The sequence below is a fragment of the Hemicordylus capensis genome, chromosome 1, assembly GCF_027244095.1.
Source record: "Hemicordylus capensis ecotype Gifberg chromosome 1, rHemCap1.1.pri, whole genome shotgun sequence".
NCBI lineage: Eukaryota > Metazoa > Chordata > Lepidosauria > Squamata > Cordylidae > Hemicordylus > Hemicordylus capensis.
The window spans coordinates 662,692-688,918 of NC_069657.1; the positions used below are offsets into that span (position 1 = coordinate 662,692).

The window sequence follows — 26,227 nt, forward strand, 5'->3', positions numbered from 1 at the left end:
CCACCATTCCTCCCCTGCAGCTCCAACTCAGAAGGTTTGTTTCTCCCATTTGTTTGAGGGTTGAAGCTCCTTTAAAACTTGTGTCATCAGAGCCACACACACACACACCTCGCCCCTCCATTGTGTTGCTGCTCAGGGTAGCTCACAAAATCAGTAGAACAGATATACTATTAAAATAGTAAAATTGATAGAAATTAACTAAAAACAAGCCTCAGTCAAAGCCAGTTTTAAACTGGCCAGTCATAGAGTTGGGGCAATAGATGGCCCAGTTGGTTGATAGGTCATTTGGGGGCGTTTTGCTGGTTCCTCCTCACAGTTCTCCCGCCGGGGCTTGCCCAACAAGGCCGTTTCCTGCCGGCAAGATTTCTGTGGGGCCTGCTGGGTGGGCTCTGGCGCCCCCTGCCTGCTTGCCCCCGTGGGCCAAGGGGCAAGCAGTCCGCCCGCTCCCCCAGGGTAGTCTTTGATTTCTACCATGACTCTAATCAGCATTCGGTTTCATTGGGTCTCCTTTGCTTTCCGCTCCTCAGCTGCTTGGGAGGCCTTTGGGCAGAAAGGTGGCCCGGAAGCCGGCCTAGGAAGCGAGCGGGCTGGCCAGCTTGGGGGAGTCCCCCCCCCGCCGCTGGCTGAGGCCTGCTGCTCTCTAGCTGAGAGTCACGACGGCTGACATCAAAGGCCAAGATGATGGCTAATCTCCAGCATGGTCTTTAAACATCACCCTTGAAGTTTGCTTACTGCCAGAGTTAATGCAAAAAATGATTCTCGGTGGAGAGGTGCAAATGGCTTTTATTCTAAATTTTTACCATTTCTTGCAGGAATAATCTCCCTCCCTTGGGTTCAGGGCTAGCGGAAAAGGGAACAAGTTTAATTGGTACATTTATAGTCCCAGGCTGTCTGTGTCTCTGCGAAGGAGCCCTGCCGCTTTCTTTTTAACTGAACATATAAATTGAAGGAATATTGGATTCTACAGAGAAGAGATTACCCTCTCAGCTGCCTGTAAAAATGAATTTGTTTTTATAAGCCTGTTTCTCCCCTGCATCCAATGAACACGGATTCTCTACAGCATCTGTGAGGGACGAGGCAAGGGACTGATCAGCCATCTTGCTCCGCCTTGAACTCTAAACGTGTGGGGCTGGAGCCCTCTCAGTGGGGCTGGGGAGCCTCTAGGGAGGGCCCAGCGGTCTTGGTGCTTGGGGTCTACCCGTGAGAAGGGCCTCTCAGGACACATGGGGGGGGAGGTGCCAGCAGGTGGGGGGGGGCGGGGAAGCAGGGACTCCCTTTTCTCACACAGGATTTGCACTTTCTTTGTTTATTGACTGGCTAATTAAAATCATTTGTGTCCTGCTTTCCTGCCAGATGGTCTGCAAGGCAGCTGGCATCAATGGACAAAACCATTTGGGATCAAAATAGACGCACCTCAATCACTGCAGTGCACACCTTGCGCCCCTGAGAATTGCACAGCCTCCAGGGAGCCCCCTGCGCTTCTGGAGGGAGGGGAGATCCGCAAGGAAGGACCCCCAAGCCCCCGCGTGGAAGCGCCTGCACCTCCGAAGGGGGAGTCCAGCAGCTACCGATGGGCTCCTTCTGGTGGCACATGGGCAGTGTTCGGATGTTGGCCACTCTTAACCGCATCCGGATGTCAAATGTCGCAGGTGCTGAGCACCTCCCTCGCAGGCCGCTGTTCGGCAGCCTGGGCGCCACCCCCAAGAAGGGCTCAGGCCAGAGCTCTGAGGGGGCAGAGGCACCCAAGGTGGGGTCCAAGGGGGTGGCCTCAGCCTGTGGGAAAGTGAAGGTTGCCCTCAGATCCCATTGGGGGTGAGGACCAAGAGAAGCTCGGCCATCGAGCAGAACCGGCATCCGGATCAAGAACCAGAACCCCACAGGGAGGCCACAGCAAGGCGTTGGGGGGAAAGTCCTGCCCTTGATCTCGGGGCTTATTCTTGACTCCAGTGTGGTGTTGGGGCTGGAGCTCTTTCTTTATCATCTGGAGTTTGGGGTGAGGAGGCCAAGTTCCCAGATGACTTTTGCCAGATTTTTGAGCAGGATGGCAACCCAAGTGGGCTGCAAACAATCCCAGAAGCTCTTTCCAGCCAGGTGAATGGGTGATAAAATGACAACCACGTTTCAGTGTAAAGTGATGCACTTTGGGGCAAAAAGTTACCCAACCTGTGATGGATAGTTATAGGCCAATCCAGTGATGGATAGTTATAGGCCAATCTCCAATCTCCCCTGGCTGGGCAAGGTGATTGAGAGGGTGGTGGCTGACCAGCTCCAGGCAGTTTTGGAGGAATCTGATTATCTGGACCCATTTCAAACTGGCTTTAGAACGGGCTATGGGGTTGAGTCAGCCTTGGTCGGCCTGATGGATGACCTTTACCGGGGAATCGACAGAGGGAGTGTGACTCTGTTGGTCCTCCTGGATCTTTCGGCGGCGTTCGATACCATCGACCATGGTATCCTTCTGGGTCGCCTGGAGGGGTTGGGAATAGGGGGCACCGCTTTGCGGTGGTTCCGTTCCTATCTCTCGGGCAGATCCCAGATGGTGGAGCTTGGTGACAGTCGCTCCTCAAAGCAGGAGCTGTTATATGGAGTCCCTCAGGGCTCCATTCTGTCACCAATGCTTTTTAATATCTACATGAAACCGCTGGGTGAAGTCATCAGGGGATTTGGTGCTGGGTGTTATCAGTATGCTGATGACACCCAAATCTACTTCTCCTTTTCATCTTCAGGAAATGGCACTCAGTCTTTAAATGCCTGCCTACAGGCAGTAATGGGCTGGATGAGGGAGAACAAATTGAAGCTGAATCCAAGCAAGACGGAGGTGCTCATTGTGGGGGCTCAGAATCTGAGGAGTGAGTTAGATCTCCCTGTGCTGGATGGGGTTACACTCCCCCGAAGGGAGCAGGTGCGCAGCTTGGGAGTGCTCCTGGACCCAGGCCTCACCCTGGTATCTCAGGTGGAGGCCATGGCCAGGAGTGCTTTCTATCAGCTTCGGCTGATTCCACAGCTGCGTCCATTCCTTGAGGAGGATGACCTCAAAACAGTGGTGCACCAGCTGGTAACCTCCCGGCTTGACTATTGCAATGCGCTCTACGTGGGGCTGCCTTTGTACGTTGTTCGGAAACTTCAGTTAGTTCAGAATGCGGCAGCCAGATTGGTCTCTGGGGTAACCCGGAGAGACCATATTACGCCTATTTTGAAACAATTACACTGGCTGCCGATATGTTTCCGGGCAAAATACAAAGTGCTGGTGATTACCTTTAAAGCTCTGAACGGCTTAGGTCCAAGTTACCTTGGAGAGCGCCTTCTTCTGCACGATTCCCACCGCACATTAAGGTCATCTGGGGAGGTTCGTCTCCAGTTGCCACCGGCTCGTCTGGTGGCGACTCGGAGGCGGGCCTTCTCTGTGGCTGCTCCGGAGCTGTGGAATGCGCTCCCTGCGGAAATCCGTAATTCGAGTTCTCTGTTGGCCTTCAGGAGGGCCCTTAAAACATATTTGTTTGGCCTGGCCTTTCAGGGCTTTTAAAATGTATATGTGTGTATGTGTATATATGTATATATATATATATATGCGTGTGTGTGTGTATATATATGTATATATATGTGTATGTGTGTTTGTGTGTATGTATGTATGTGTATATATATGTATGTATATATATATGTATATATTTTAATCTTTTAATTTTTTAATTTTTAACTTGATTTAGTGTTTTTAATGACTTAATAACCCCCCCCCCCGCCTTGTGCAGATGGGAGGGAGTTTGTCACAGCCTGTCCTGCGCGAAGCCCAGAAAGGGTTCCGTTTGACCTCTTTGGTCAAGGGGCGGGGCTTCGGCCAGGATTGACCGATCCCGGCCCCATCCTCCATTTTCCATTCTCTCTTCAGTTGGGGTCAGGCAATCACAGGAGAAGCGGCTTTCCCCTCCCTCCCTCCCCGGTGCAGAGCGGGTCTAGCGACTGGCCGCCTGAGGGGGCCAAGTAGGAATTTTTTGCTCCCAACGCATTGGCCACTGTTGGGGTTTTTTTCGCCTACTCCGTTCTGTGTCCTGGGTGCGTATTTAGAGTTAGGTCAACCACAATGGCAGGAACAGTGCGGGCTGGGTGGCAATTTGAGGGTTAGAACATCGGTGAGCACCCTTGGATATGTAAAAGGGGTGATTGGTTAATCGCTCCTTTGTAGCCTGTGCGGCACGGGGAGAATGATTGCCATGAACCCTGCTTCAGGACTTCTCTAACCTTTGGGCTGTGCGGTCCGGGGTGGACGAATGCCTAGAAGTATCCAGACCCTCTCTTACAGAAGGGGGGGTTGGCTTTGAAGGAATTGGGTGGGATGTACCTGCCCATTCCCGAGCCAGGGTGTCTCCCCCCCCAGTAGGGTGCTGGGTAGGATTTCAGAGTTCTGACCTGCTTCTATTGGCCCGCACTGTTCTCTAAGGGTGATTAATCACCTGGTGTTCCAGTCTGCCATGCTGTGTGTAATAGTTAACAAAGTTGTGGCCCTTTTCCTCTATACTGAGTCTACGTTTTCTTGAGCTGGGGTCTGGGGATAATGTTTTATTTTTGTTTTAAAATGTTTTAAATTGTTAGCTGTTGTTTTATTGTTTTAATTTGTTTTAGCTTTTTACTGTTTTATAAGTTGTTTTAATTGTGAACCGCCCTGAGCCATTTTGGAAGGGCGGTATATAAATCAAATAAATAAATAATAAATAAATAAATAACCTCCCAGACACAAGGAAGTTGTTGGATCCACACCCAACAGGCATGTGGATCCAGATACAAGGACCTTTGACACTCTCCAAGAACCCCAAAAGGTTAGTGAGGCAAGACCTGGTTCTCCCCCAGCAAGGCCTGTGCTATGATTAACAATTTTGTCCTTAAGGATGCTTTCCATTCACGTTGGCTACTTGTGAGTCCTCTCGTACAGAGCCTGATTGTAGGGACAAGTTATATATTTTTGCTAGGAGATCAGCAATTTCACATTTGAGTTCCTTCAGAGCTCTTGGGTGGATGCCATCTGGCCCTGGTGATTAGTTAATTTTTCATTTTTCAAGACAGTTTAGAACATCTTCCCTTGTCACCTCAAATTGGCCCAGTTCATAGGAACATAGGAAGCTGCCATATACTGAGTCAGACCATTGGTCTATCTAGCTCAGTTTTGTCTGCCCAGACTGTCAGCGGCTTCTCCAAGGTTGCAGGCAGGAGTCTCTCTCAGCCCTATCTTGGAGATGCTGCCAGGGAGGGAACTTTGAAACCTTCTGTTCCTCAGCCGCTAAACCTGAAAAGCTCAATTCGGAGAGGGTATATGGCCAGAATCCTCCACCATGAAGGCAGATGCATTGAACTGATTCACCTTCTCTGCAATTTCCTTATCCTCTTTAATAATCCCTTTCATCTAAGGGTCCAACCACCTCCCTGGCAGGTTTTCTGCTTCTGATATATTTAAAGAAGCTTTTCTTATTCCCCTGACACTTCTAGCTATAGGCTCCTCAAACTCTCTTTTTGCCTCCCTTATTGTCTCCTTGCATTTCTTTTGCCAGAGTTTGTGTCCCTTCCTGTTCTCTTCATTTGGGCAGGACTGCCATTTTCTGAAGGAACTCTTCTCCCCTTTCATAGCTTCCCTGACTCTACTTGTTAGCCAGTTGTGGTCACTATATCTTAAGGACATTGCAGTACTGGAAAAGGTGCAGAAGAAGGCAACCAAGATGATCTGGAGCACTTTCAGACAGCAGGCTTTTCTGTGAGGCTTTACTGTGAGTTCAAATATACCCCCCAAAAAAACTGATGCAAAAAGTGGATTTTCTTTTACCCCGGACATGAATCCGGCTACGTTCCAATGCCTAATGACAAACCCCAATCATGTGTGGAGTGCTTCTCATTAGCACACAGGGACTTTGAGGGTAAATCTGGCTGGTATGTGAAGGCACACCCTCCATTCCGCTAAAAGCCCCATCTAGCAGCTAAAAGCCCCACCTGGAAATGCTCCAAGGGCCTGGAGCACTTTCCTTATGCGGCAAGGCTACAGAGTTTTTAGTTTGGAAAAGAGGTGACTATAAGGAGACACAACAGAGGTGTATAAAATCATGCATGGTGTAGAGAGAGTGGTCAGAGAGAATGGTCTCTCACTACACGAGAACCAAGGGTCATCACATGAAACTGAGAGCTGGGAAATGTAGGACCGAAACAAGGAAGCACTTTTCCACACAGCACACAATTAATCTATGGAATTCCTTGCCATGGGATGTGGTGATGGCCACTAGCTTGGATGGCTTTAGAAGGGGCTTAGACAGATGCATGGAGGACAGGTCTGTCAGTGGCTACTAGTCTGATGGCTACAGGCCACCTCCAGCCTCAGAGGCAAGACGCTACTAAATACCGGTTGCAGGGGAGCCACAGCAGCAGGAGAGAGGGCATGTCCTCCCCTCTGGCCTGTGGGCTCCCCGACTGGATGGGCTTCCTTGGGCCTGATCCAGCAGGGCAGTTCTGATGTTCTTAGGACTAAAGCTGTGGATGGTGTGCAGAGGAGAGGAGGCGAGTGCACCCCCTGCAATGACACTGGAATGGGTCACGACTTTGCTCAGTGCAGCATCCGCTTGCGGATTTCACGGCCACCTTGATGGCTACTCGCTTAGGTATCTTTTACAGAAGGTTAGACAGAACTCTGAAGAAGTCTGTTGTTGCCTAAACGGAAGCTTCACGGTCAGAGGCAGTCTGTCTCTGGGGCCATACCTCAGGGAAAGGTGTTTGCTCCCCAAAGCCCTGCTTATGGACTTCCCATAGGGGCGTCTGGCTGGCCATGGTTGGATGCAGGATGCTGGACGGATGGCCCTTTGGTCTGGTCCAGCTGGGCTTTCCTGCAGACCCCAATGGCTGGCTGTTGCTGACTTGTGCATGGCCCTGCGCATTCCTGCGCATTGGCGGTCTTGGACCCTTCCCTGAACATGAGGCAAGTCTGTTGCGCAGCCTGCCAATAGTTTTGTAATGAGGGTGGGGACGCGAGTGATGGCTGCCCATGTCAAGGAAGCCGCCGGGACCCCCCCTAACTTAGAGCAATGATCTTGCTCTCTTGAGTTGCTAGGGTGGTCAGAGGTTGTGGGGCACAAACACAGTCGCTTAGGCATACTTTTCTCTTCCTCCTGCTTTTCGGACAGTGCTTTCCCCATGTGAGTCCCAGTCCATGAGTTCCAAAGAGCGCAAGCAGACTGAAGTGCATGATTGTACAAAAAGTAGCCAAGCCATTATTTGGGGTTGCTGCCCACCTCTCCCTCCCTCTGAGTCCTCTGGAACATGGAGAAGGCAGTTGTGGGCGGGGGGGGGGACGTGGTTCTTCTTTTGTGTCCCACTGAGCTTTGGGGCGGGCAGGAGCATCTTCTGAGAGGCTTGGGCTGTGCTCAGACCTGCTCCAGAGATGCCCCCTCCTCTCTCTCTCTCTCTCTCTCAGACACCCACCCACAGAGCAGGTCCTGCTGAGCTTCTGAGCAGGCACCAGGTGTCTGGGAAATCCCTCCTTGGAAGAAGGAGTGGGGAGCTGAGTGGGAGGGAGGGAGGGAGGGAAGGGGGTTTCCCTTCACCTGCTGGTTCTCCTCTGGCTTCAGTGGGAAGCCCGAGACGGGTCCAGGCAGCCCTTCGGCCAGGCGTCCTTCCCAGGCCTTGCCACATCCTGTGCACCTTCCTCCTGCCAGACTGGCACCGGTTGGGGCATCCTGCCTGCCTGCCTCGGCTGCTGCTGTTGGATCAGGCCCTCAGCCCGGCCTCCAGGGCCCTGCTGGACCTGGCCTGCCCTTTGCAAGGCTGCTGCTGACCAGAGGGCAGCGGGGAATCTTGAAGTTTGCCCCTCTTTGCATAAAGGCTGCATTAACATTTCCCCCAAAAAACGTACGATACCAATTTTATAGACAAGTAGATTGTGATCTGATTGGACTTATTTGACCTGTTTGTACAATTGAAGAACCCCCAAATACAATAAAAAAAATTACAGTGCCTGAGAGGGTAAGAACCACTGCATTGCTAGTCAAAGCCCAGGGTAATACCTTTTCCCTCACTGTGTCTCACACGTTTTTCAGATAGTGAAGTAGACCTTCCAGAAATGGACATTTGACATGAAGAAATTAAGTGTGGGGGAAATGTCCGCCCCCCCCTTCTCTGCTGCGGACTCCCTCCCTGCACTGCCCAGGAGCTGATGTCTTGGACCCCCATGCCTGCTCCCTGGCTCTGCACCGTGCCCCCCCCCATCACTCCCCACAGAGACTCCCCATAGTTCAGTGACTGGGAAGAGGGGCTCTGCGTGTGCTTCGGGGCACCCTCCCCAGGGCAGGGCCATGCTCCGCGGAACCCAGCGGGGCTGGCCTTCCTGGCAGACACAGCCACCTCCAGGAGGGGCCCACGGTTCCCAGCAGGCAGGCGCTCAGTGAGTGGGAGGCGAATCCTTCCCAGGAGTGGTGTGGGGCTTGCGAGTCTTCCGAGCTTTTCCGGTCCGTTGTCACCAGTGGGCCCTCTCGTTCTCTCCATCTCTGTGTGGAATGAGTTTTGTTCTGGGCGGACGTATCAAGGCAGTGGGTGCGCACCTTGTGCTTTCAGGGTGTGACCTTCTTGCTTCATCCTGAGCGGGATCTAAAATGAACTGAGCGGACCTCCAGGAACTTGTGAGCGCATGCACACCCATGTGGGCACGTTCAAGGGGACACTAACTGCCACGCCACCTCGTCATCCTCAGAACAATACCCCTTTTGCCCCCAGGCTTGCCTCGGCAGGCGGGGGGCTGTCTGAGGCGAGCGTCTTCTTGGGGGTGTCCAGCATACACTTCGCCATGAGGTTGGAGCCGCTCTTCTGGGAAGGGCGAGGGTAAGCAACTGAGCCGGAGTATGTATCTCACCCACTGGCCCAACTGTGAATATTTGTGGCCACAATGGCCATGCCATAGAAGGGATCAGATGAAGACATGTTGCTGCTTTGGGGCATTCGGCCTTCTAGTGCAGGGAGTCTCATCCTTGGGGTGTGGAGGGGTGTCAGGATCCGGTAGAGGGCTGCATGGGTTTTGTGAGTGAGTTGCTCAGCAGTGTGTCCTGGGAAAGGGTGCAGCCCAAGGCAGAAGGGTTCTCTTCCTGCTCAAAGCATTGTTCGGATTGCAGGGCCAGGGAAGCTCTGGGGCGGTATGGAGAAATGCCTCCTTATTCCCAGTGCGAGGAGGACACACGCTGCAGTCGTCCTGGAGCCTTCCTGCCTCCACAAGCCACACCGGCAAGATTTAGCGGGGCTCCAGCGCAGGCGGCGGCTGTGTGGCACGCAAGCGGGAGTCCGTGGAGGCCCCAGGGAGCAACGTGGGCCAGGTTTCGGCTTCCGTGATGGTGGGCCAACTGCACAGGCAGGTGTCTGTGGGCAAATCCAGGTCTTCCTTTCCCCAGAGATGGCCATTGATAACCACATTGGGGGAACATGCAAGAAGTTCCATGGAGAGGGGCACTCAAGCCGATATTTTATTGTATTTATTTATATTAGTTACATACTGCCTAATATCTGTATATCTAGGTGGTATACATAATCCAAATTGCTATGTAAAAATAAAATAAAAAGACTTTAATAGAATAAAAACAACGAAAAGCCATTCACAAAGTAAAACAATTTCAGAGAGTAAAACAATTAAACAGTTTAAAACTAGATTTAATTAAAAGCCTGGGGGGGAGGTGTGTCTTAAGGGTCTTCTAAAAAGCCACCAGAGATGGAGAAGCTCTTGTTTTGGCAGAGAGTTCATTCAAAAGCCCCGGGGCAGCCACAGGGCTGGCCCGGCCCCAAGTTGCCGCCAGACGAGCCGGTGGAGAGGGTCTGGTAGACATCACCAGTGCTTCTCAGAGGGCGAGTAGGGTGCCTCCTTGTTGTACCAGACCATGGTCCAAGCATGGACTCTAAGCATTAGACCATACTTGGGGAAAACCCCTGCATTGCACTCCTCAGAGTTAGGCAACTATAGGCCCATCTCTAATCTCCCACGGTTGGGCAAGATGACTGAGAGGGTGGTGGCCTCTCAGCTCCAGACAGTCCTGGAGGAATGTGATTATCTAGACTCATTTCAGACTGGCTTTTGGGCAGGCTATGGGGTGGAGACTGCTTTGGTCGGCCTGATGGATGATCTCCGGTTAGGTACTGACAGAAGGAGTGGGACTCTGCTGATCCTTGTGGATCTCTGGGCGGCTTTCAATACCATCGGCCATGGTATCCTTCTGGGTTGCCTGAGGGAGGTGAGATTAGGTGGCACTGCTCTACAGTTGTTCCGTTCCTACCTCTCAGGCAGATTCCAGATGGTGTTGCTTCGAAACTGTGAAGCAAGAGTCACTTCACTGTATGGAGTTCCACAAGGATCCGTTCAGTTTCTAATGCTCCTTAACATCTACATAAAACCACTGTGAGGAGAGATCATCAGGAGATTTGGTGCAGGGCACTGTCTCCTCTAAGGCATGCGCACGTGTGTGCGCTCACAAATTTTTGGATATCCCCTCAGTTCATTATAGATCCAGCTCAGGTTGAATCAGGAAGGCCCTGCTCTGAATATACGTACACTCACACTGCCTTGATACTGCCGCCCAGAACGCCCAGAACTCATTATGCACAGAGATGAAAAAAATTAGAGGGACCACTAGTGCAGGATGTTATCAGTATGCTGACGACACCCAAATCTATTTCTCTCTGTCAACTACATCAGGAAATGGCATAACTTCCCTTAATGCCTGCCTGGTGGTGGTAATGGGCTGGATGAGGGATAACAAAATGTGGATGAATCCAAATGAGACAGAGGTATTGATTGTGGGGGGTCAAGGCCCAAGAGATGGTTCTGAAGGGTGTGTGTGGGGGAATCTCTAACTCAAATCAGCATACCAGTGCGCCACCAGGACTGCAGCCCCAGTTTGTAGGTTGTCATGCATGCCTATTTCTTCTGATGGGGAACATCTCAAACATGTTTTTGCTTTTAAGAAAATAACTTGAGCTAAGGAGACTCTGTAAGTCATGACTGAATGGTACTGAAATAAATGGTTGGTTTGGGGATCTGATTCCCACTGCAGGGCATTTTGGTCTAGAGCATAGCTTTTGTGGCTGGACCGAAGGCACCCCATTTCTACCTTTCCAAGCCCTGTTTGTTTCATTCAGTCCATGGTTGGAAAGCAATGATTGGAAGGGGTTTGAACACCCAGCCTCAGGCAACAGCTGGATGCCCGCCTCTCCCGTCGATGGGCTCTCAGGTTCTCCTTTTGTGGGTAGACTTTTTTCTCCTGAGCCCACTCCCCCTAATGCTCTGTTCTCTGCTCTTTTTCAGAATCCTGATCCCGCTCTACAATGGAAAAACTGCTTTTGTATTTGCTCTTCATTGGCTTAGCAGTGAAGGCCCAGATCTGTCCCAAGCGCTGCGTGTGCCAGATCTTGTCTCCAAACCTTGCAACACTTTGTGCAAAGAAAGGGCTCTTATTTGTACCCCCCAATATTGACAGGAGGACCGTCGAATTGCGGCTGGCAGACAACTTTGTGACAAACATCAAACGCAAAGACTTTGCCAACATGACCAGCCTGGTGGATCTGACGCTCTCGAGGAATACCATTAGTTTTATCACGCCTCACGCATTTGCAGACCTGCGGAACTTGCGGGCTTTGCATTTGAACAGCAACCGCTTGACGAAAATCACCCACGACATGCTGAGCGGACTGTCCAACCTGCACCACCTGATCCTGAACAACAACCAGCTGACGTGGATCTCCTCGACGGCGTTTGACGACGTCCTGGCTCTCGAGGAGCTGGATCTGTCCTACAACAACCTGGAGACGATTCCCTGGGACACTGTGGAGAAGATGGTCAGTCTGCATACGCTCAGCCTGGACCACAACATGATCGACAGCATCCCCAAGGGGACCTTCTCCCACCTCCACAAGATGACGCGGCTGGACGTCACCTCCAACAAGCTGCAGAAGCTGCCGCCGGACCCCCTCTTCCAGAGGGCGCAGGTCCTGGCCACCTCGGGCATCCTCAGTCCGTCCACCTTCGCGCTGAGCTTTGGCGGCAACCCCTTGCACTGCAACTGTGAGCTCCTGTGGCTGAGGCGCCTCTCCCGGGAGGACGACTTGGAGACCTGCGCGTCTCCCTCCCTCTTGTCTGGCCGCTACTTCTGGTCGGTCCCCGAGGAGGAGTTCTTGTGCGAGCCGCCCCTCATCACCAGGCACACCCACGAGCTCCGGGTGCTGGAGGGCCAGCGGGCCATCCTGAGGTGCAAAGCCCGAGGCGACCCGGAGCCCGGCATCCACTGGATTTCCCCGGAAGGCAAGCTGATCTCCAACGCCACCCGCTCGCTGGTCTATGACAACGGGACCCTGGACATCCACATCACCACCATGAAGGATACGGGCTCATTCACCTGCATTGCTTCCAACCCAGCCGGGGAGGCCACGCAGTCTGTGGACCTCCACATCATCAAACTGCCTCACATCGTGAACAGCACAAACCACATCCACGAACCGGACCCTGGCTCCTCGGACATCTCCACCTCCACCAAGTCTGGCTCAAATGCGAGCAGTAGCAATGGGGAGACAAAGGTTAGCCCGGACAAGAAGGTGGTGGTGGCAGAGGCCACGTCCTCCACTGCCCTGCTTAAGTTTAACTTCCAAAGGAATATACCTGGGATACGGATGTTCCAGATTCAGTACAACGGGACTTATGACGACTCGCTTGTTTACAGGTAAGGGACCCCAGGCCGTGCCCTGCCGGTCGGTCAGGGGCCTCCGCTGCTTCTGCCCAGGAACCGTTTCCCTCTGGCTCCTGGCTGCCTTCAGGGCTCCTGGAGCCCAGCCCGCCATCCGGGTCTTCCTAGTTATAAGGGGGGGGGGGCGGGGCTCAGAGAGATGCCCCAGCTGGCGGTGGGGAGTGCCTGGGGCAGGCAGGCAGGCAGATCTGGTCAGGATGTGTGCCGAGACAGAGCACTGGCTGGCTGCCTTCAGGGCAGCGGTGCTCAGCGGTGGGAGCACCTGGGGGCAGGCAGGCACTCACCCAGTATGGCCAAATCAGTGCCAGGTGCTTGCAAACGGCTAACTTCCTTAGCACAGCAAGAACATATACTTTTGATCATTAGTGGGTCTCGTCACAAAACCAAATCTGTTCATGGTTATTGTGCTACAAGGTGCTAACGTTTAAAAACGTCGTAGTGCGTTATTTCAGCTGAACCATGTTTGATGGGATTTCTGTCAATGTGAGCAACTCACTCACGAGTTCTGTTGCCTGGCTTGTATCCCGGAAAGGCAGGTCTCACCTGCAGTTACAACACAGTGCAAACCGTCCATTTAAAAAAGGAATAAAGCAAAACCACAGCAACTTAAGAAAAGAAAAGAAAGGCCAGTTTTGAGGCAGTGGGGTCATGTTGTCCTTTTTTGTTAAAAAGCAGCATACCATTCTTACAGACGTCATGTTAATGATAATGGTACGTCAACAGTAGGCTAATTCTTGAAGCATCCTCTCCGCATCAGCCTCTGCCAGGTTTGCAGCTGGGCGCTGGTGGCTGCTGTTCCCGCCCCTCTGGCAATGCCTGCCATTCTAGCAAGTGCCAGTCATCACACAGCGCTTCATCCACTTGAGGAACTCTCTGCCACAAGATGTGGTGACGGCCAGCAACCTGGATGGCTTGAAGAGGGGCTTGGAGAACTTCATGGAGGAGAGGAGGTCTATCAAGGGCTACTAGTCAGAGGCCTATGGGCCACCTCCAGCCTCAGAGGCAGGATGCCTCTGAGTCCCAGTGGCAGGGGAGTCACAGCAGGGTTCTTAAGTGGCCAGTAGGAGGAGCTGTGCTGTCCTGCTTGCTCCGCCCAACGGCTGCCGGGCTCAGGGGCAACCAGCCGTCGGTCCTGCCCTTGCTAGCAGATGACGCCATCCTGAAGGGAGCGAGGGGAGGGGCCTCTGCACTGTGGCGCTGGGGGCATCAAGAAGGGCTGGCGAGCATCTGACCACCATCCATTGGTAGGCAGTCAGCTGAGCGCACCAGCCCTTGAGCCCCGATCGGCAGAGAAGCCTTTGCTCAGAGGGGCTGAGAATAGTGGCATGCATTGAACTGTGAAGGGGGGGGGGGCTTTGGGGAAGGGGAGGCGGCCCCACGGCGCAGGGGGTGGTGCCTTGAGTCTGGCTGTGGGCCACCCAGCACCTCATCCCCAAGGAGGAAAGAGCCATGCGGTGCTCGGAGTCCCAGGCAAGGGTCGTCCCGGTGCCCGCTCAGCTGGGAGGCTTGCCCCATGGCAGCGGGCAAGTCACTGCACTGCACTGCACTGAAGAACGGTGAGGCCAGCGGCATCGGATGCTTCCTCGGGGGGAAGGCGGGACGCCAAGGAAGGGCCCGGACAGGCTTGGGGGGGGGGACCCGCTTCCCAGCCCAGCCAGGAAGTGCTGCTGCTGGGGGTGGGAGGGATGCACAGCCCAGCCAGGGCTTCCGGAGGGGAGCTCCACAGTGAAGCACAGTCCTGGCAGCAGCACCTTGCAAGGCCGGAGAGGCGGGTCCTGGGTGCTGGGCGTGGACTCTGGATGGAAACTGGAGCCCGTCAAGGCTGCAAGGAGGCCAGCGCTCTTTCCAGCCACGGAGAAGGGAAATCACTTGGGTCTGCGTTTTATTTTTGGCTCATCCTTGCTGACCTTTAATCCCTCCCGGTAATCTGATTAGAAGAGGGATTGGAAAGTTAGCCCAGCTCAAGAGGACATTCACACCCTCTCTTTCTGGGGGGAACAACAGGAACACGGATGCCCACAAATTGCCTTTCAGGCCAAGCCAACCTGATGAGGGAGCAGGAGAAGAAGACGCCTGTGTGCTGGATTTGCTAAGTGGATTTGCTTGGGAGCCAGCAGTCGCACCTCTCAAAAGCGATTTGTCATAAATTATGTTCCCCCTTTTTTTTCTTTTAAAGAGAGAAAATAGCCATATGATGTGGGAGTTGGCTCCTGCTGATCCAAGCAGTTAGTGGATTTCCCCACTCTGGAGGCCTTCCCCTCTCTCTCTCATTCATTCATTCATTCAATTTACATACCGCCCTTCCTGAAGTGCTCCGGGTGGTTTACATTAAAATCCAAAACACAGAATAAAACAATTAAAATCAAGAAACATTTAAACCAGATTAAAACTCTTTAAAATTCAGATTAAAACTAGATCTCATTCAAAGCCAGGCTGAAGAGATGGGTCTTTAAGGCTCCCCTGAAGGCCTCCCAAGCAAGACGGCCCTCTTATATCCATGGGAAGTACGTTCCATGACTTTGGGGCGGGAGCTGAGAAGGCCCACTCCAGGTCAGCCCCAGATGAACTGGTGGCGCCCAAAGACAGACCCCTCCTGAGGGTCTCAGTGAGCTGTCGGTGGGGATCCTGTAGAGAAAAGTGCTCCCGCAGGTCAACCGGGCGTCAGCCATTCCGAACTTTGGAGGGAATAACCAGCACTTTGTCCTTTGCCCTTTGCCCAGAAACATACCGGGCCAACGCGAGTGGGGGGAGAGCCAGGACAAATTGCCGGGGCCTGGTGGTCTGGGAACGGCCGCCATCTAAAACCATTCTTGCCGCCATGTGTGGGGCTGGGGGGTGAGCCGAGCAGCCCCTGTGGCGGCAGCGGGCGGAGCGAGAGGGGCCACGGAGCCTGACCGTCCAGCCCAGCAGCCCTTGAGACCTGTGAGGCGCTCTCGGGCGCCTGCGCAGTTTGAGCAGAGCGTAGACGCTCTAGAGCGGGTTTCTTAAGAAGGGGTCTAGCCATTGCCTCCTTCACACAAGAGGGCCTCCTGCCCTCCCTGCGTGAAAGGTCGTGGGCTTTCTATTGATCGCATGAGCCCCACACAGCGCAGGCCCTGGGTGTCTGAAGACAACGCCTTCTTCGCCTTGAGCCCCACTGCCCGTCCAGATCGCCTGGAGAGGTCCGTCTGGTGGCTGCTCAGGGACGGGCCTCCTCCGCTGCTGCCCCGGGGCTGTGGAAGGCGCTCCTGGTTGAAATAGGAGCCTCCCCATCTCTGGCGACTTTTAAAAAGGCACTGAAGTCCCATTTATTCACCTAGGCTTTTAATGAGATGTATAGCTTGAGTACTTTTAATACTGGGTTTTAAATGATTTTAGATGTTTAAATGATTTTAAGTTTTGGGCGGGACAGAAATATGTCAGATAAATGAGTGAATGAATGAGAAGTGCCTGTGCAGGCGCCATCAGCATGCGACCTTTGTGGGGAGTGGGCTGAGTGTGTGGCGCATGCGCAGTGAGTGATGAGAAGCCCAGAGAGGGAGCCTGCAGGGGAGGGGCCCTCAGGAAGGGGAGGGGGGACCTCCTGGGCGGGAGGGGAAGGCACGGGGTGGGGGGGCCTCCGCTGCCCAGCGCCTGGGTCTCGCCTTCAGATGTCGGCTGCCCTCTGGCACGTGGGGCATCTGGCTGAGTCGCCTTCCCCAGGGGGCTGAACTGGTGGGGCGGCTTCTATTCCTCACTGGGCAAGTGCCCCTCAGTTCTGCATCTGTGCAATGCGGATATTTTGCTAGGCGGCTTCTGGTGGTAAACGAGGGAAGCAGCTTGCATGACTCACCTTCAACCATCACCATAGACAGGACTAGGAAATGAAGGCAGCTTCATTCATTCATTCATTCGACTTCTGTCCCGCCCTTCCAGAAATGGCTCAGGGTGGTTTGCATAGAGAAATAATAAATAAGTAAGATGGCTCCCTGTCCCCAAAGGGCTTACAGTCGAAAAAGAAACACAAGACAGACACCAGCACCAGTCACTGGAGGGATGCTGTGCTGGGGCTGGAGAGGGCCAGTTACTCTCCCCCTGCTAAATAAAGAGAATCACCACATTAACAGGTGCCTCTTGGCCCAGTGAGCAGAGGTAGTTACTCTTATGTCGGCAGCAGTTGTGCAGTGAAGAGTGTCCCAACGAGCCCTGTTCAGACACGAGGTGGTGCATCCATCCCGATGTGCCTGCATCTGTGCCAATGACTGTCCCTGCGTTCCCTTTCCAAGTGAGCCCAGGGGCAGGCCCATTCCAATGCAGGGGGCAGGCAGATAGGAAGGGGCTGCGGCACGTGTGTGGAGCAGGATGCGTGAAGAACTGTCAGTGTGGACAGGCCTCTTGGTGTGTATGCTGCCTACTACTTGTATGTGCGCTGCGCATCGTAGGTGGACCAGGCTCCACTGCCTGTTGTGTGTGCATGAAGCAAACAATTTCCCTCCCCATCAGAGTGATCCAAGACCTGGACTCCGGAACTGTTGGAAATTCTCTGTGGTGAGAGAATCCCTTTCTCATTATAGCAGAGTGCACAGAGGCACAACACAGCGAATTTTGTTAGGCATGCGTGGATGCTGAGAGTAAAGTAACTTGGAGCCAATTCATAGTTTCAAATCAATATAGAAGGCATTTATTAAGGAACTCCATTCTGGATAGGAAAGTGAGGTGTTAGGATCTCTAATCTATCTATCTAGCTGGATGCAGATGGATTCTGCATCTTCTCTGCACACATGGTGCAGGGAGAGTGGCTTGCCATGTTGCAAGGTAGAAGGGCAGGTAGGGAAGAGAGGAGAGGAAGGAAGTTAGTCCCCAAGAGTAGCAATCTACATTCCAAAGCGATAGTGTCAGAGCAGTAGAGAAGGGATGACCAATGTCTTGACCCGCTAGCCCTCTGACTTACTAGTCTGTCCTCCACTGTCTGAGACAAGAGACAGCACAAAGTCCTTTAACTTCCGACACCCCCTCTCGATATCTCGTGACTCAGCTCACAAGATTCATTTTATCTCTCAGCTTTTCAAAGCAGGGTCTTGGTAGTGGCTTAGTGAGTATGTCTGCAAGCATTTCATTTGTCGGGCAGTAGATCAGCTTGATTAGTCCATCCTTCTGCAGACTTCTCACTACATGGTACTTCACATCAATATGTTTGGAACCCCTCTTTACATCTTCTTGTTTGGAGAGTTGAATGCAGCTTTGGTTGTCTTCATACACTGGTATGGGCTGTGGTACCTCTGTACCTAGATCTTTCAGTAGTTGACACAGCCATTGTATCTTGTGACAGCCCTGTGCAGCTGATACATATTCCGCTTCAGTGGTTGATGATGCTACTATGCCTTGCTTGGTGCTTGACCAGCTTATGGCTCCATCTCCATAGAAAGTATGTAAGCGCTGGTGGATTTACTTTCTGTTAGGTCTCCACCCCAGTCTGCATCTACGTATGCTTCTAGTTTTGGTTGACTGTTAGCTGGCAGCTTGAGCTTAAAGTGTGCAGTACCCTTTAGGTACCTAACAAGTCTCTTAATTGCATTCCAGTCCTTGACTGTTGGTGATGCAGTCTTTCTACAAAGTAAGCCAACTGCTGTACTAATATCTGGCCTAGTGAGTGTACTAATGTATAAAAGCTTACCCAATGCTTCACGATATCTATGGTTGTCAGATAGTGGCTCAGTTTGATCTTCTTGCTTTGTGTAGTTCACTTCCATTGGAGTAGGTGTAGGATTCGCATTTTCCAGTCTGAGCAGGTTTATCAAGTCTTTAATTTTCTGTTCTTGGTTGATGAGGAAACTTCCATCTTTCTTTCTTTGTACTTGAATGCCCAAGTAGAGTGCAATGTTGCCAAGTTGCTTGACTTCCACATCTCTGTTCAGATGATGCATTATTTCCTTGCTGTCATCTGGATTCTCATAGGCAAGAATCAAATCATCAACAAATGCCAAAATATAAGTCCACTTGCCATCTGTGAATTTTGTGTACAGGCAGGGATCCGCTTTACTTCTTTTGAAGTTTGCTTGAAGCAGCATATCATTTAGTTTTGTGTTCCATGCTCTGGCAGCCTGTTTTAAACCATAAATGCTCTTTTGCAGTTTGCATACATAGTTCTCTTTGCCTTTCTCTAAGAAACCTGGTGGTTGTTGCATGTAAATGTCCTCTTCTAGTTCGCCATGCAAGAAAGCAGTTTTCACGTCTAGGTGTTCAACATGCATTCCTTTGCTAGCAGCAATACTTAACAGAGTCCTTACTGTGGTATGTTTAACCACTGGTGCAAAGGTTTCATCATAATCTTCTCCATATTTCTGTGAATATCCTTTTGCTACTAATCTGGCTTTGTAGCGCTGAATCTCACCATCAGCATCATGTTTGAGTTTGAAAACCCATTTGCAGCCAATAACTTTCCTTCCTTGAGGTAACTTAGTAAGATTCCAGGTTTTGTTTTTCTGTAGAGCCTCAAGATCTTCAATTGCAGCTTGTTTCCACTTCTGGGCTTCTGGTTGTGGTAGCTGGGATATTTCCTCCCATGATGAAGGTTCTGGTTGTTCCGCTGTTCTTGCGAGGTAGGACAGTCTCGGAGCTGGAACACCTCTGTTTGAGCGCATTGATCGCCTCATTTCAACCTCTGTGGTCTCCCCCATTATCTCAGGTGCGTCTGGTGGATCGCTCGGGGTCTCTGTGTTGAGTGTGGTTGGTTCTGGTTCTGCTGTCTCCTCCTCCTCAATTCCTCTGAGATCAGGAAGCATAATCCAGTCGTCAGGGTGTTTTTTCTGGTTGCTTGCTTCAGTGTAGGCCCCCTCTGAAGGTGTAGCTCTTTCATTCTCATCAAAATACTCATGGTTATCCTGTTGGTATCAGGATCCAGAATTCTGTAGCCTTTGGATTGTGCTGAGTAGCCTACAAAAATCCCTTTTTTGTCCCTAGCCCCTAACTTAGTCCTTTTTTCCTTTGGGATGTATGAGTAAGCTGTGCTTCCAAAGACACGCAGGTGCGTCATGGACGGCTTATGACCATGCCAAAGTTCATATGGTGTTGTTCCTATAGGCTTTGTGTGCATTCTGTTTTGTATGTATGTAGCAGTCATGATGACTTCTCCCCAGAATTTTTGTGAGAGGTGTGCGTCAGCAAGCATGCATCTTACCGTGTCCAGTAGACTTCTGTTCTTTGACACTTCATTCTGTGATGCGTTGGAAGCTACCGTGGTTTGATGCACGATTCCATGTTCTCTCTGGAACTGCTGTGTGGCACTGGACATATATTCTCCTCCATTGTCTGTGTACAGGATCTTTGGCTTCCAGCCAAATTTGTTGCTTGCCATCGCTACATATTCTTGTAATTTCTTGAGCATCTGTGATTTCTCCTTTAGTAGAAATACACACATGTATCGTGATAAATCATCTGTTATTGTTAGAAAATATTTTTGATTACCTATGGTTGCTGGCAGTGGTCCAGATATATCGCTGTGGATCAGCTCCAGGGGTCTTCCGGTCTTCCTTTCACTCTGTTTAGGAAATGGCTTGTTAACTGCTTTGGACTCAAGAAAACAAACACAGTTAGTTACAATGTCACATGGTACAAAATCAATGCCATTAGCTAATCCCTTTTCCTTCATGTTCTGGATTGACTCATAGCCCCTGTGTCCTAGGTGTCTATGCCACAGTTGCAAGCAGTTTTCATGCGGGCATGACTTAGCAAGGTTCACTTCATTAGGCTGGTATGCCTCAGGTTTGGACTGGGCTGGTCTTTCTCTGTCTGTAGATTGCTCTTCCACACTGTAAAGACCTTTGGATTTAGAGTCTACAAGGCAAACTTCTCCATTCTGGGTAACAACACATTGTCCATTTTTAATATACAGTTCACAGCCTTGTTTCTCTAGCTTGGATATTGAAATCAAGGAGCTTGAGAAGTCAGGGATATACAAAACATCTTTAAGAAAAAATGGTTTAACAGATCCATCCAGCAATTTGCAATACAAAATTCCTCCGCCTTTCTTCTTGGCTTTAATTGTAGTATTATTGCCCAAATAAACAATCTCTTCAGGAATATCAAACAGTTCAGTATAGAAACCCAGATTATTTGAAATATGAACAGAAGAACCTGAATCAAAAATGAACTTTTCTTCGCTTTGCATCAAGTTAACATTAAAGTTCCTGTTCGAATATCTTTCTGTAAACTTAAAATCCTGATTCACATTCTCCTTAGTAAAATCGGTCCTTCTTGTCTGATTCTTGGGACAGTTTGTCACCTTGTGGCCAAATTGGTTACATAGAAAACATCTAAAGGCATTAGTCCCAGTCGGCCTCATTTCAGGAGCAGTCTCTCTGCTGGTGGTCATGTGACCTCTCTCTCTGGACTGATTTTTCTTGGCGGCAACGAAGCCAGATCTCTTTGTATGTAAATGTGGGGGCCCCATGCAGTTTCTTCTTGCAGCATTCCCTCCCCACCTTGGGTTTCCTCTGGAATGACCAATTGTTGCTTTATGAGCAAAGTTACTTGCCAATTCACTTTCATAGCATGAATTCAAAACTTTTCTCCTGTTTGCTTCAGAAGACAATGTTTGTACTGCTTTCTCAAAGCTTAGGTTGGTGTCGGTTTCCAATTGGCCAATTATACTGCTATAGCTAGGGGGCATGCTTAGGAACAGAGCTTCCAGCTTCAGACTCTCTGAAAATTGTTCCCCTGCCTCTTTAAATTGAAAAAAGAAATCTTCCAGAAATCCCTCAAATGCAGCAAAAGAGTCCCCATCTTTATACTGGAGATCTTGCATTTTCTTTCTCAAGTTAAAGGTGTATGCTCACCCCTTCTTCATCTGCAAGGAATCTAGCTTGTTTAGCATTTCCTTTGAGGTTCCAAGATCACATATGGTGTAAAGGTAATTTTTAGTGACAGAAGCTGTGATCAAAGCTCCAGCTTTCGCATCCTTGATTAGCCAGTTCTGTCTTGCAGTTTTCTCAGCAGACGTGGTTCCTTCTGCAGTGGGGGCGGGGGGGGGAGTGTCCTCCTCAGTAACTTTTTGGAGTCCTTCTGCTTTCAGTGCAAGCCTCTGAAAGAAAGAGCCTCTGAAAGAGTCTTCCATTCCAAATAATTGTCTGCATTCAAGATAGTCAGCCTGAGTTTTCCCTCTAGGTAAGTAGCCATCCTCACTGGCTCCAAAAGGCATTTGCTGTAGATTAGCAATTCAAAGTGTCCACACTAGATCTCACTGGATCTCCTGGAACAAACCTAACTCTCTAGTTGCAGTACACGCAGCTCAAAATACTGGGCTCCCATAACCTGTTGGAAATTCTCTGTGGTGAGAGAATCCCTTTCTCATTATAGCAGAGTGCACAGAGGCACAACACAGCGAATTTTGTTAGGCATGCATGTATGCTGAGAGTAAAGTAACTTGGAGCCAATTCATAGTTTCAAATCAATATAAAAGGCATTTATTAAGGAACTCTAGATAGGAAAGTGAGGAGTTAGGATCTCTAATCTATCTATCTAGCTGGATGCAGATAGATTCTGCATCCTCTCTGCACATATGGTGCAGGGAAAGAGGCTTGCCGTGTTGCAAGGTAGGTGGGCAGGTAGGAAGAGAGAGAGAAGGAAGGAAGTTGAATCCCCTAAGAGTAGCAATCAACATTTCAAAGGGATAGCATCAGAGCAGTGGAGAAATGATGACCAGTGTCTTGACCCTCTAGCCCTCTGACTTACTAGTCTGTCCTCCACTGTCTGAGACAAGAGACAGCGCAAAGTCCTTTAACTTCCAACAGGAACCAGGGGTCTGTTTTGCCTTCCTGTCCAGGAAGCAGCTTTGCACAGGGGGACCGGGGGGGGGGCTTGGAGGAACCCCTGGGCACAGCTCTCTCTTGTTCCTGAGCGACAGAGAAGGCAGAGGCTCAGCAGGGAGTGGCAGCCGCACCAGCCTCCCGCCGATGGATGGAGGGTTCCCCCAGGTCTTCCGTCCCCACCTGCTGTAGAAGGGAAGCAGAGTCTTGTTCTGTTGGTTCTGAAGTGCTGGCATCTCCCCACAGGGCTCACGAGAGCCCCCGGGCTGGGTTGCATAATATTTCTGGGTAACATAAATATTTCTACTCATTGTTCTTCAGCAGAGGCTTGTCAAGGTGTGTCGGCTAAATGTGTGTTGCTTTAAGAAGGGATACAGCTCTTGGTTCTGCAGGGAAGTTCCAGTTGGGTTGGCTTGTCCACGTCTGGACTCTTCCCTCTGCCATCTGGGTTTGGTGACTCCCATCTTAAACCCTATACATTTTCTCCTCTAGATACTTTTCGCATCATCCAGCGCCACATCCTTGTTTCCTTGGCCAGTTGTGGATCACCTAGAAGCAGCACAAGATGTTCCTTTTCATCTTGAGCACAGGATGTAATTGGGACATCCCCACTCCCTACGATGCCACATTCCGATATGCACCATTCTTCTGACCAAAAGATTAGAGAGGACCTCTGATGTTTCCATGACATGGGTGGGAGGGACGTGAGAAAGATGGGCTCTGTGGGGGCAGGGGGTGGTGGAGGCGGTGCTTGGGAGTTTCAGCCCACTTATCTGGCTGCCCTCCATTGGTTGGTTCTGAACAGATCCCATTTTTGGGAGTGGCGACGGGGGAAGCGAGAACAGCGCCTTGGGACTCTGCGTGCAGCCTGTCCCCACCCCTGTCACGGCTGTTCACTGTTGTCTCTGTTCTCCTCTAGAATGATCCCTCCCACGAGCAAGACCTTCCTGGTCAACAACCTGGCTGCTGGGACCATGTACGACCTGTGCGTCTTGGCCATCTATGACGACGGCATCACCTCCTTGACTGCCACCCGCGTGGTGGGCTGCATCCAGTTCACGACGGAGCAGGATTATGTGCGCTGCCACTTCATGCAGTCCCAGTTCCTGGGGGGGACCATGATCATCATCATTGGCGGGATTATCGTGGCCTCCGTGCTGGTCTTCATCATCATCCTCATGATCCGCTACAAGGTGTGTAACAATGGCGGGCACCCCAAGGTGGCCAAGGTCAGCAACGTTTACTCCCAGACCAATGGGGCGCAGGCGCAGGGGTGCAGCGGAACCGCCATGCCCCAGTCCGGCTCCAAGCAGGCCGTGGGGCCCGAGGAGAGCCTGCAGTGCTGCAAGGTCAGCCATGACAGTGTGGCGCAGTCGTCCGACGCCTGCTCCAGCCAGGACTGCTCCGCCGCTACCTCCGCCGTGCCTCACGGGTGGACTCCGGGCCCTCCCGCTTCCCAAAAGCTGAAGCGGAAGCCCATGCCAAAGCCCAGCAGTGAGCCGCAGCCGCCGAGCGAAGAGGGCGCCACCAGCCTCGAGGCCCAGAACACCAACCGCAACAACTCCACTGCCCTGCACTTGGACTCTGCCGGGGGAGAGCCCCTGCCCAGAAGAGCACAAGCCAAGCCAAGTAAGTTCCTCACCTTGCCAGCTGACCCCTCCCGGGCCAAGCGCAGGTACTCCCTGCATGGCGAAGTCAAGGAATACCGTTGCTATCTTAACTCCTCCCCACCCTCGGGTGGATTCTGGTCTAAGCGGAGCCTGTCTATGAACGGGATGCTCACGCAGACAGACTGCTCGGATGTGGATAGTGGCAAAGCAACGTCCTCCAGTTCTGAGTGGATATTGGAAAGCACTGTGTGATCCGCTCTGGTGTGTGTTTTCTATGAAAGCCCATGGGGCGAAACTCAGCCGCCAAACCTGGGCGGAGAACTCTGGTGCCGTTGGCCTTTTCCACCCCACCGGTGTCCGTGCAGAGCTGTGCACAGGCCACGGGGGGCACTTCCACAGTTTCCGTTGGGTTTTTTTTTAGTTTTATTTAATATAACCACCGAAGGCAAATAATTTAAAGAGCTCATTCAAAAAAAAAAAAAAAAAAGTGGGGGGGGAAAGACAAAATCCATTAAGGGGGGAAGCATGAAACAACACCAGTGCCTTCCCAGACTCCAGGATTGGCATTTTGGTTCCACAGGAGCAGATCGAGAACAAAAGAGCCTTTGATTGGGGAGCCGCTTTCTCCTCTGGGCTAACAAGGACCACTTGATGGATCCACCAGTGTGTGTGTGTGTGTGTGTGTGTGTGTGTAAATATATATATACACACACACACACACACACACACACACACACACACACACACATATATAATTTTTAGAGCAATCCAACCCCCCCCCACTCCCACCTCTCTCTCTCGATCTCATTTTTTCCAGTGACAATGGTGTTGCCTTCGTTTTCAGGCAAATGATGTAAAAAACCAACAACTCTGTGTTGTTATGTTGTGTAAAATAAAATATTCCACAAACACACTCTGCCAGTGTGTCAGAGGATCCCCTCTGCATCATCCTTGGCTCAGGTGTCCTGGGTAGCTCTGTGGGGGTCTCTGGGGTTGTCCCTCCTGCGGCGGGTGGGGGGGGGAGGAAGGTCCCTGGTGGCCCCTGACTGCATGGCCGGGGGCCCCGATTCCCACTGCAGCTGGCTTCTGGGTGCTGCGAACGGAGGACCCGGCCCTGAGCCGGACTCCCAGCTGTGGGCAGCTCTCTCTTGAGGTGTCTGGCAGGGAGGCCAGAGAGGGCCGTGCCAGAAGGGTGTGCTTGGATCACTGCCGTGCTCTGACCGCCAGGCCAGGAAAGGGCTCGTGCCTTTCGCTTCAGTGGGGCCGGTTGATGGCAGGGAGAGGCCTCTGGGCCGAGTCAGCAGCATCCCGGAGGAGGAGGAGGAGGAGGAGGAGGAGGAGGAGGAGGAGGCATGTGGTTGTCTTGGAAGGCAGTGAGTCCCCCTTCTAGGGGGCAAACCCTGCCCCGGGTGACCTCTGAAAAGAAACGCTCTTCAAAGAGAGAGACGCCAAGTTGCCCCGATGTGTGGGGGCCTTGCCAGGGCCTTCGAGGGCTGCATCCACCTCTCTCCCCTGGCTCCCAGCAGCTCCGCTTCCTGTCTGGATCAGCGCCCTTGGGCTTTCTCATTCTGCAGGCTGGACTCTGAAGCGGGCTCAGGGCACGCAGCATGCCTGGCTTGCCACAGCTTTCCGTCGGGGCATCGGGATGCCGATGTGCACCAGTGAAGCCCCACATGGAGGAGGGCCGCGTGCCAGAGTCGGGAGTCGGGAGGCAGCCGGCTTCTTCCAGGGCACATGGTCTCCGCACCTCTTTTGTGAAGGCAGCGAGGGGCTGGCGTCGTCTGGTAGCCATGAGGGGAAACGGACCCCCAAAAGGCAGCACTCGGTGGGCGCTCCAAGTTGGGGCTCGGCTCCAGACACACTCCCGGATCCGTGGGGAGGCAGCCGAGTGGGGTGCAGGGCAGAGCCAGCCCACGGCACGTGGTCTCTGAAGGGAGGGGGAGCAGCTCAGCCCTCGCAGAGACTGGCTTCCTTGCCAGCAGGCGGCCTCCGAAGGGGAGAGCCCCTTTCCCCCGGGGGCATCGCCTCCTGTGCCCGCCTGGAGCCCAGCAGCGGGCAAGGCCGAGCCTTCCGAGATGGTCCGAGACCCCCGCCGGATTCTGCCTGCTGCAGGTGACGGGACGGGGCT

General features: G+C 52.0%; 1 protein-coding gene across 2 annotated transcripts in view; it reads left to right on the forward strand.

Moving 5' to 3' along the window:
• LRFN5 (leucine rich repeat and fibronectin type III domain containing 5) overlaps window positions 1-26,227 on the forward strand; it is a 94,412-nt gene that overhangs the window by 59,642 nt on the left and 8,543 nt on the right. Inside the window, exons 2-3 of one of the 2 annotated variants that reach the window (XM_053284212.1) lie at window positions 11,297-12,704; window positions 23,409-24,118. In XM_053284212.1, coding sequence (XP_053140187.1) covers window positions 11,317-12,704; window positions 23,409-24,118 — 2,098 coding nt within the window. In that variant the 5' untranslated portion in view covers window positions 11,297-11,316. Of the gene's footprint in view, window positions 1-11,296; window positions 12,705-23,408; window positions 25,013-26,227 lie in introns of those variants that run through there. The other variant, XM_053284211.1, reaches the window with a different exon arrangement.